Here is an 11,246-nt window from a genome sequence, read left to right on the forward strand (position 1 = left end):
CTGTTGAGGTACCCAATGATCAGACACTCACTGTCCAGATGCCCACTGTTGAGGTACCCAATGATCAGACACTCACTGTCCAGGTGCCCACTGTCCATGTACTCACTGTCCATGCCCCCACTGTTCGTGCCCCCACTGTCCAGGTATTCACTGTCCAGATGCCCACTGTTGAGGTACCCACTGATCAGACACTCACTGTCCAGGTTCCCACTGGTCTCTGGAGGATGGAACATGTCTTTCTGCCTTTCCTGAAAGGAGGAAGTGGAGCTTGTCCAGTCTTATAAGTTGTTTACCAGTTCAGTAACTGATAACACCACACTATTTATTATATTGATTTGACTCAGAATTTCTGATGATGCATTGCCTCATCCTTGCATGCCTCCAGGGACTTGGACCTGCCTGGGGTGGTAAAGGAATCAAGCAAAGATACATGAACACACAGAAAAGCTGTGATGGGTGAGTGGACTGGGCTCTCTGATGAAGAAGCCACAGCACTCTAGAAACACAGCATGTTTATTGTATAAAGTTGAGCAGGGAGGCAGGATTATTGCATTCAGATGAACAAGGAAGGGTTACGGCATAGAGCTGAACAAGGAGGCAGGTTAGTTCATCTCAGTAGGAGCAGTCTCTCTAGACAAGCAGTCTTCAGGCCGAAAATGTCTAAGAAGAAAGATGTGGTGGACATTTCTGCACACACTGTCAGCATCGACATGTGGGCCAGAGGGAATGGCTTTGCCATTTTCCTCTGGGTCTGAGGCTCGGGGGTTCTTCACTTGGCTGTGCCCATGTTAACAGCAAACATTCACTCAGAGCTTACACTCCCAGAGAGCATACAATTTACTCTGTAACTACCTTTTGGGAAGTTTCACTAGTCAAACCAAGAGTAAGCATGGTTAAAATATGCATGAATGTTTCTTAGACTCTCTGGAAATACTGGAAGGATCACTGTCTTCAGAATTCACAAGCAGAATGTATTAGAGCCACTGCTCTCACACTGAGCTCACTAAGACACAGCTTTCTAAGCTTCAGTCTCCTGACCAATTGAAAAGGCCAAGTGGCCTGGCAGTGGTGGCACATGCCTTTAACCCCTGCACCAAAGATTCTATTAGAATTTCATCCACTAGTATGCTGAGTAGTGGCAAATTCTGGTACCTGTCTTGGCAGATCTCATTTTAAATTCAGGGCTGTCTTTCTTCTATAGGCAAAGCAGTTGAGGAACTTATTTTCCTTTTGTATTCAGTGTTATTCTATTGCTGTCCCAGTTGCCTAGACGGGCCAAGGGTTGACTATTGGTGGAAGGAAGTGGATCCACTGGACTGCAGAGCTGATGGTGCTTATTGTTTCATTCTCTTGAGTGTTCATTAAAACCATCTTTTAAAGCATGGAGATTGCTATAGTTCATTTCTGGTGTGGGAAGTCCTTCTGTCTATGTTTTGCTTTTATTGGTTAATGAATAAAGAAGCTGCTTTGGCCTGTGATAGGGCAAAGTAGCGCTAGGCGGGAAAACTAAACCGAATGCTGGAAGAAAGAAGGCAGAGTCAGTGAGAAGTCATGTAGCCACCACTGGAGACAGATTCCTCCACTGGAGCCTACCGGACCCTTGCCAGTAAGCCACAGCCATGTAGCAATACACAAATTAATAGAAATGTGTTAATTTAAGATATAAGAGTTAGCCAGAAATATATTTAAGCTATTGATCAAACAGCATTGCAATAATATAGTTTCTTTGTGATTATTTTGGTTTGGAGTGTCCAGGAACAAATGAACAGCCTCTCTCAACAGAATGGCATGCCAATTTGGTCTGAAATGTTTGGTTCTGATGCCTGCCACCCACTTCAGATCTGGATGCTTTTGTGCCCACTCGAGGTCGGGAGGAAAGTAGCCGAAACCATGCCCATGGCTCAACACTCCCTGCCTGGGCAGGCGGTAGAATCAGGTCTGTTAGGAGTGTACAGGCAGGAGAGCATGGCAGATTCACACTGCCATACACAGGGTATTTTCAGGCTACATAGTGCACTGCATGGCAGATTTACCTCTTACTCAGGTAGAAAGGGTTTATTTGCTGCATGATGCTTCTGAGTGTTGAGGTGGTAAGGACAGGTCTCACCCATGTGTGAGAAGGCAGTCTCAGAGGCAAGGAACATGCTTCTGCCCTGTTGATCTGGGTAGAGTCAAAAGGCAAAGCAGCCTTAGGCCTAGCCACGCCACTTAGCATTTTAAGAAGCAGTCCTGGTCAGAAAAGGATTACGGATGCTCAATAAAGACAAATTAAGATGAAGAAGACCTCTGAATGGGTCACAGTGTGTTTAAAAAAATGTATATAGGCTTGGAAGAGAGAAGAGAGTATAGAGAGTAATAAAAAGAAGTAAATGTTTTTTTTAAAAAAATAAAACAAAGTCTTTAAAGAGACAGAGTAAACTTGTTGAAAAAGTAATAGAGTAAGAAAAATAAGCCAGGTAAATATGGAATACACAGACAGTCTGGACTATGTATATTATTGTGTTTTCTTTAATTTTTTTTGACTGTGAAGTAGTACAGAGTACAGAGAGACAATTATTGGATGGTGCTAAGCTAAACATATATATATTAAAGGTATTTAATATATATATTAAAGGTATCTTGACTTCAAAATTTGGGTCTAAGGATTTGTTGCTTTGAAAAAGAAGTTATGCTTTTGTTTCCACAGAGGATGAGAACCTGTGGATTCCTTCCAGACTAATGTGATTTGATGGACCAAGAGCCCCTGAAAGGTTGCCATGACCCCCCCCCCCCACCAAAATTACTTTGCCCAACAAAAAGCAGGAAGCAGTTTGGAGAGAACTATGCCAAAATCCCCAAATATTGTTTATAAATGTTTGTTTAGATTTAAAGAGGGATATGATATAGAGATTTGCATTGGTATGGATTTTGGTTTACTAATTTAAATTTATGGTCAATTTTGTTATGTGTATATTTCTGCTCTTGATTAAGGTGTTGTGTTTGTGCAGCTCATTTAAAAATGTAATGTATAATTAAGAAACATAGGTTAATAGATAGTCATCTATAATAGTCAAGCTTTTAGTCATGTTAGGTTTTCTAGCTATATAGAGATATATTTCAGTTAGATAATCTTCAAACCTTTCAAAGACCTATGGAATATGGCATTTAAAATGTTTTAAAAACTTAGGGCTTTTCATGACAATGAGACACATCTGCTCCTGGTAGCACCAGTCTACTTCAAGAGGAACATGGGCATTGAAGAGGCTCCTTATGGAGTTTGTTTGCCATTTGGGCAAGAAACTTCTCTTGCCTGAACTGCTTGATAGTTATGGTGTATGAACTGGACATACAGGATCCACAGAAAAATGAGTGCTGAATTGCCTAAAGGTGAGATGGTCCTTCAGGGTTCCTGCTTCATGAAAGAGTCTCTTAGACATTCTGCAGGATACAGAAGGAAGTGACTGACAAACTGCTAATATACGTGGAATTATCTTTTGAAATTTTCTGCTTCATGGAAAAGTCTGGAAGATATTATGGACCTGTAGGCTGGAGATGGGTGCTTACAACATTACAGAAGAACTTTGGGTGACTATCCAGGCAATGAGATGTCTCTGTCAATTCTAGAGTTTTGGAAGTTGCTTACAATGTACTTCCTGTTAACTTAGGTTATATTATATCCTTCTGGAGTCTTTGATGGAGTTGAAAAATAGATAGTTATAGTTTTCCTTAGGTATGATAAAAAAATAAAGCAGATATAAATAGTATAACTGTAATTCTTGCTTGACTACTGTTTTGTTATATGTAATTTTACTATGTTAAAGTTAAAACCTTCCTTTTTATTTGGACAGAAGAGGGGAAATGGTGTGGGAAGTCCTTCTGTCTATATGTTGTTTTTATTGATTAATGAATAAAACTGTTTCAGCAAGTGGCTTAGCATAATTGGGCAAGGTGAGGATTCCAAACAGATAGAGGAGGAAAGAGTAGGCGGAGTCAATGTAGCTGCCCGCAAAAGACAGAAGCACAGACCTTGCCAGTAAGCCACAATCACATGGCAATACACAGATTAATAGAAATGGGTTAATTTAAGATATGAGAGTTAATCAGAAATACATTTAAGCTATTGACCAAACAGTATTGCAATCAATACAATTTCTGTGTGATTATTCTAAGTCAGGGCAGTTGGGAAACAAACTGGTGGCCTCTGCCAACACAGTTCCTTTGCTTGCTTTAGTCTTTGGTGAGGAGCAGGTAGTGGGGAGGGGATGTCCATCTTACAGGTCAGTCCCATACCCTTTCAAAGCCCTGCCTCCCAACTCTGGCCCCATACCCTGCCCGCTGATCCCATCTCTACAGTGCATAGTCAGTGGGTGAAAGGTTAGGCAATGTGGTCTCTGACCTTTTTCCACTTTCCTTCTCTCTCTATGGATTCATAAACAACCGTTCCTTCACCTCAGAATACCTTTACTTCCTCCAGCAAAGCTGTTGCAGTGTCTTGCCTCATACAGGAGGGAAGTGTGTTTCTTGTGAGAAGAGCAGAGTGCATGTGTACCTGTTTATCAGGATCTGTTTATCTACTCAGCTCAGCGGAGTAGGCCACATGGGCACATTGCTGGAGTGAAAAGTAGTCCACACCTGCAAGCCTGGACTAGGTTTCTGTTCTTCTCTGCATGTGATATTCGGTAAGAAAATGGTTAGGAAGAACAGATCAGTAAGATTGCTTCGGTAGTCTGCCATGAACTGTATACCAAGTTTGTTGTTTGAAACAAATCACAACTTAAGGTCACTTTCTTCTTGCACAAGCAATTGGAAAGATCTTCAGAGCTCCTAGACCAGACTTATTTATGGCTGTCCCAAAAGCTGTAGAGATGGGGCGTTTACAGAAGTGAGTGTGGTGCAGTCGTGGAGTCTGTATATATTCAAGTCCTGTGATTATTAATGTGTACTTTGCCTCAATGGACTTTAAGAAACCTATAAGTAGAATTCAGAATTCTCTCTCTTTTCAATAATAAATTTATTATGGCTGGGACTATAGCTCGGTTCGTAGAGTGATTTTCTGGCACATGGAGTCCTGGGTTTGATCCCTGGTATTACATAAAACTCAGCCTGGCAGTGCATACAGTGATCCCAGCACCTGGGAGGCAGCCACTGGGGGATTCAATGGTCAGGTATCCTTGACTTTATGATGAGTTGTGGCCACCCTGTTTCAAATATCAAACACATGTTTTAATTGGCATAATAATCATAAAAATGTATAGGGTATGACATGCATTTGATCAGACCAGCTATCAGCGTGTTCATCTTTTCTGACATTTTTCAGCCCTCTCTCCTCACAGTGCTGGTGCTAGCCAAACACTTTGCCATCATTTTGTGGTATTGGTACCAGATTTTCTGAAATATACTAACTGTCACACACCACAGCTACCCTCCTGTGCTCTAAGTATTAGAAGTCAATCCTGTTTAAAAGCAGCCCACGCCCTTTCACCACTGTGTGCCCATCCCCCACACACTCAAGTCCCTATGCCGTCAAGTGACTGGTGTTTTCCATGCACTGCGGCCATCCTTGCTTCTATCTTATTCTTGTGGGTTCTCTTAAATAAAAACTCCGCCAGAGATCCTTTTGTTTTATATTTGCTTATCTTTAAAATTGGTTCCCCAGAGAAATATCTTAAATTAGATCTTGATATATTCTGTAGATGAGCTACGAATGTAAGCTACTATTGCTAAGGTGATATCATTTCTAAGTGTCTTTCAGATACAAAGAGGGAATGCTTGGCGGACCTATAACCCGTGAGCCCGAGGAGGAAGAACTACATTAGAGCATGAAGCACATTTGTGCTTTAAACTTAGGCTTCTGTTAATACACGTGTGTTTAACTTTTATTGACACGTACTATGCATAAGGAGAGGGTACAAAGAATTCTAAAAATGTTTTTTCTGTGAATTTTGCAAGGTAAACACACCCTTCTAAGCTCCGCCCAATTCACTGGGCCCCTGAGCCACTGTGGAGTCTTGTGTCCACCAGTGTTAGCACACTGCAGAGAACTGCTATTCTGGCGGATTGTGACTAGACTAAATTTTCTTGGTTTGAGTTCCTCTTCTGCGTGGCTTTATTCTCAACATCATCTCTGCTAGATCCTTTTTTGACTCCTGTAGCTTAGCTTTTCTGTTACATGAGCATCTCCACTATTTGTTGATTCTTTTAAATTGTTTCCATTTTTTCTTTCTAAAGATAATTCTGTCATTGTGTCATTGTTAAAGAGAATTCTTTTTCCTTCTTTTTCCTTTTTCTTTTGCCTTATAAGCACTTCTCAAGCACTCACCTGGGAATAGTTTGCTTTGTAATTGCTGCTGTGAGATTCACTGAGGCTCCTGAATTTGTGGTTGGATGTGTTGCAACATCCTCAGACATCATCTCTTAAATCCTTTTCTACCCCATGATTTTTGTTCTCTCAGTCTGTGGGCTGTCCATCCTTACATCTCTAGAATTCATACTGTTTTCTGTCCTTGTTATTTCTGTGTCGTCTCCTTCTGCCCCACCCCAGATCACACACTTTCTCTCTCCTGTTATGTCTGGCTTTTTTCTGAGTATGCAAGTGTGTGTGTGTGTGCGTGCATGTGTGTTCATGGGCATGCGTGCGTGTGCGTGTGTGTGCATGCAAGCTCGCACTACCGCTAGACATCAAATCCCAGTTTTCTTGAAGAGCAGACGGTGCTCTTGACCACTTAGCCATCTCTCTAGCACCTGTTTACTTTTAGTTATGTATAAATGTGTGCACATGTGTGTCTATGAACATGTGCACATGGGGTACAGGTGACTTGGAGCCCAGAGGTGTAGGATCCCTGCAGCTGGAGTCACAAGCATTTGTGAAGTGCTTGATGTGGGTGCTTTAAACCAAACTCAAGTCTTCTGCAAGAACAGTATGTATTCTTAACTGATAAGCCATCTCTCCAGCCCTGAAACTGATTATTTTAAAGTATATTTTTATTCTCAGAGAAATTTGTCTTATTTTATTTAACTTTTATTTTATATTTTGAGTGTTTGTTTTCACATATGTCTGTGTACCATATACATTCCTGATACCTGCAGAGGACAGAAGAGGGCCTCAGAGTCCCCTGGAACTGGAGCCCCAAGTGGCTGTTATCCACCATGTGGGTGCTGGGAATCTCACCCAGGTCCTCCTGAAGAGCAGCCAATGCTTTTAGCCACTGAGTCTTCTCTCCAGCCCTGTCTTATTAACTTTTAGTTGAAGGTTTTAATAACAATTATTTTGCATTCTGTCTTCAGTGATTTGTGGGTTTCTTTCCACTTGTCATTTCTCTCGGTTCTGTTGTGTCTGGTTTCTTTCATATTAACTGTTGGCCGTTGTTTCTGAAATATTCAGCGCACCTCAGCGGAATGGCCTTTCTCTGAGGATCATCTCCTTTGGTATTGATAGGCACTTAGAGTGAGGTCATCGTATCCTAGAAAACTAACACCTGCGAGGGTCATAACCCCTGTCTTGGTCAGACCTGTCTCTGCTCAGTTAGGGGCTTAGGGTTAGTCCCGAGGCTGTGATGCTGCCATCAGAAGCTTGAGACTTTAATATTTAAATTAAAGTGCTGTCTCAGAAAAATGCCAAGACTACAATTTGTTAGTGTTGTCTGTTGTCTTCTTGCCGTCCAGGTGAGGGCTGCTTAGAAAGTAGCCACCGTGGTGAAGTGCATCACTAGGAAGGTGTGTCATAGATCAAATCAAAGGGGCTCAACTCGAGGTTGCATTTGACGTATGTTGGCCCCTTAAATCATGGCTTCCTTGAGCTAGTTTTACCTGCCAGGTGTGTGGGAATGCTGAGCACTCTGTGCTTTGTGGCGGTCACCACATGGTGACCTTTGAGACTTACTCCCGTTACCCTTTTAACCGGATCACTGAACACTTGGGGTTTTCCTTCTGTCCAGGACCCCTGCCCCTCTACCCCTAATTCACACGGAGCACACTTGAGTGTGCAGTTCAGTTCTGCTTGTTCCCAGGAAATGGTTTCCTCTCCTAGGCGGAAGTCACTTGTGTGTGTTTTAGTAATGTCTGCTTCCCGATGCTGCTTATTTACATAGCATCCTTTGAACCAGATGAAAATCTTAGAGAATACGCAGCCCTCTTTTTAACATAGAGACAACCAAGGATTTAATAGACCTACCAGAGGACACACAGACAGCCAGTGGCTGTTGAGTCAGGGGCTCCAGTTTCTAGTTCATTGGCCTTAACATTGCTTCACTGATAATGTAATATATTTGGTTTCTCCTTGATTTCCAAGATTATCAACCTTACCAAACCAGCACCCTCTAAAACCTCTCAATGCCCTGGTTTCATTTGAGTGGGTCTCTGGTGGACTTTATCCCATGAGAAGTGGGATTGCGGGAGAGCTAGAAGCTCCATCCCTGCTGAGCAGCGTGTATGCGTGTGAGAAACTCATCTTTAGCCCATTGTGAACAAGGGTTCTCAGTCTGGAGATGGTAACATGCAGAACATTATACCTGTAGTGAGGCTGTGACTCAGCACACCACTCTTTACAGCTGTCTGTGAGGCTGTGATTTAATCCACTACACTTTAAACTGCTGTAAGTGGATTGTCCGTCATCTGTAGTCTCGGCCAGAACAGTGTATCACCTCCACTGCTGCCCACCTTGCCGTGACGATGGTCTTGACTTCACTCACAGTTTAATTAGAGAATCCCTATCTCCTTCAGCAAAATCAACAGCTTTTAAACTGTTTATAAATAATTTTAAAAAGTGGAACAGACGCTGGCTTCAGGACCCTTGGAGGAGATGTTAGCAGTGGCGTTGCTGTGATGTCTCTGGACTGAGAGTGCCCTGTGGCCCTGGCGTGCGTGCTGAAGTCTGTTTGCCACAGGTGATGGGAGCAGGTGAACAGAAAATGATGTTAGTGGAGAATAAATGTTACCTAATGCTTGACCTCTGTACTCCAAAAACTACTTTAAAATTTATGGGTGAATATTTTTTAATGGAAAGAGTAACCTACACCTACCCACAGTTGGCAGAACCTGTCTCCAAACACACCGTCCTGAGGCTGCTGTGTGGCCGCCTTGCCAGAGCTGTGGTTCCCTGTGCTGAGTCTTCTCATGGCTGAGCTTTGCAGAAAGCAGCTCTCAGGGCCGCATTTGAAATACTCACTCTTTCTTACAAATGCAGTTTTAGAATTCAAATGTTCCTCAGTGTGCACCTCTTTCTGTTTGCTGCCCAGCCCCAAGAATTAAAGGGATCTCAAGGGAAGACAGGAAGCAAGGATTAGTTCAATAGTCTTAGGTGATCTATAGTGGTAGCCTAGACTATTACAATTGTAAGAGAATGGTAAAAGCCTGAACCCACATTTCAGATGCAGGAGGGACTTGGGGATATCCACAGAGTTCTTCACCTTCAGGACATCAGGGTGATTGGTTAGAGCTAGATTTAAGCCAGCCTGCTGACTTCCCTCTGTTCCCGGACAGGCTTTCCACCCAAGCACAGGCACTCTGGTCCTGAGTGCTGGGTCCCCTGCCCTGTGCTGAGCCCCAGGCTTCTCCTTTTCTGCTCAGAGGACTTGATGGAAAGACTAATGGGGCCCAGGGGTTTGGCTTGTCACTCTCTCATATAATAGCCCTGCTCCTCCTGCTGTTAGAAGTAAGCCTTGTCTGAGAAGCACAACAGCTTTCCGGATCCCTTTCGGCCATGCCTTTCTTCATCCTAGTAAACCGTCTTTAGAATCCCCCTGCTTTCCCAAGCCCTGCCTCATTAGCCAGTTTCTCCAAAGAATTCTACGTGAAAGGACTTCAAGTAAATTTGGCATTTTTAAATGCAAGGTCTACTAAGCTGTTGTGTTATGGGAGTCAGTAATGGGACACCACAGGAAGAGTCAGTGTTAAACTGTAGCTGACTAGGTCTGATGAGGACAGCAAATGCACAGAAATGACCGCCCTGAACAAGTCTGCCGAGAGTGCCTAGAGACCAAGAGCACTGGGCAGGAGAAATTAAAAGTAGAATAAAGAAAGAAAAGCAACTTGTTCTGCTTGGACTGGGTTTCCTGAGGGACCTTAAATTCAAATTCTCTTTAATATGCATTTGACTCTTAGCTTTCAAAGGCCACTGATGCCACCATATAGCAGGCAATGGTTCCTTCATATCTTGACCCTCCAGAAGCCTAGAGTTACAGCCTTGAATTTAAAAATAGCAAGGAAATAAGGGAAAATCATAAACTGGCTATAATAAAATTAGTGCTTGCGTGAAAGGCTGTTGCCAGGAAACAGCTTTTAGAGGGCCAGGTGCTGCCAGAAAGCCGCTGGGTGTTGGCAGTCACCAAAACTTTACTGGCCAGCATGCCGAGACCTGAATGAGGTGTTTTATTAAAGGTGTAGCAGCTTTTTGTCATGCTCAGGAGTGCTAAGCGTTGTTCTTAAGTAGTAAAAAGTGGATCAGAAAAAGGATTCCACAAGAAGTAGCCATGTGACTTTCCTCACCTAAGAAGAAGTTAGGGTTGTGAACCTGTACCTGAGAAGAAACAGAGCATGTCTCAAACAGGCATGATAAATCAGGGCCTAAGGAGCAACGGCAGCGTAACACCCACCCCTGTTAATCTGTAAGGGAAAGGGTAGGAATTAGATGTGAGGTCTCCAAGGATCCTCGCACTTCCAATTAAATGTGCTGGCGGAGGATCTGGAATTCTCATCACTACTTGAAAGGAAAGCTGATTCTTATTCAGAATCAAATATTTTCAAAGTAGTGTGTCCCATAGCCGGCTGTGGTTCAGTGCTCTCCCTGTGAAGTATGTATCACCATGGCGATTGGCTCTTCTCCCCACATACATCACTAACACAGAGGAGCCTCACAGTCAGTCTGTCTTCTCAGGGACCTGACTGAAACACTGTACCTAACCTCATGAATCACTCTTGAGAAGGATGGATCCGTGTGTCTCTGCAGCTGAGACACATTGTGGGGCCTTCTTGACTGTGCCGCCGAAGATAGCAGTTTGTGTTGCATTTCGCTACAGTGTTCTTGTTTCTACAAATGTTGGAAAGAATGAGCTAGATGATGTCAGTCCTTCTGTTATTTTGAAAACCATAAAGTGAGAACATTGGCCAAATCTAAAGCTTTTATTTCTGTGATCTCCACCTCCCAAAAGGCTGGGACCTGACCTCAGCAAACCTGTGCACTTACTCCTTGACCTCGGCACACCTGTGCACTTACTCCTTGACTGTGGCATACCTGTGCACTCCTTGACCCCAGTTCTTGTCCATTCCTTGAC

The 11,246-nt window shown here is 43.1% G+C and overlaps 2 protein-coding genes across 3 annotated transcripts in view; one reads left to right on the forward strand and one right to left on the reverse strand.

Moving 5' to 3' along the window:
* Ttc28 (tetratricopeptide repeat domain 28) overlaps window positions 1-11,246 on the forward strand; it is a 511,718-nt gene that overhangs the window by 301,616 nt on the left and 198,856 nt on the right. The gene's annotated exons all lie outside the window — the stretch shown is intronic.
* The window catches only part of LOC101999208 (histone deacetylase 2-like), a 57,565-nt gene that overhangs the window by 1,039 nt on the left and 45,280 nt on the right, over window positions 1-11,246 (reverse strand). Inside the window, exon 3 of the mRNA XM_026788964.1 lies at window positions 32-248. Coding sequence (XP_026644765.1) covers window positions 32-248 — 217 coding nt within the window. The remainder of the gene's footprint in view (window positions 1-31; window positions 249-11,246) is intronic.

This window comes from Microtus ochrogaster, chromosome 2, assembly GCF_000317375.1.
Source record: "Microtus ochrogaster isolate Prairie Vole_2 chromosome 2, MicOch1.0, whole genome shotgun sequence".
In the NCBI taxonomy this organism is placed as follows: Eukaryota; Metazoa; Chordata; class Mammalia; order Rodentia; family Cricetidae; genus Microtus; species Microtus ochrogaster.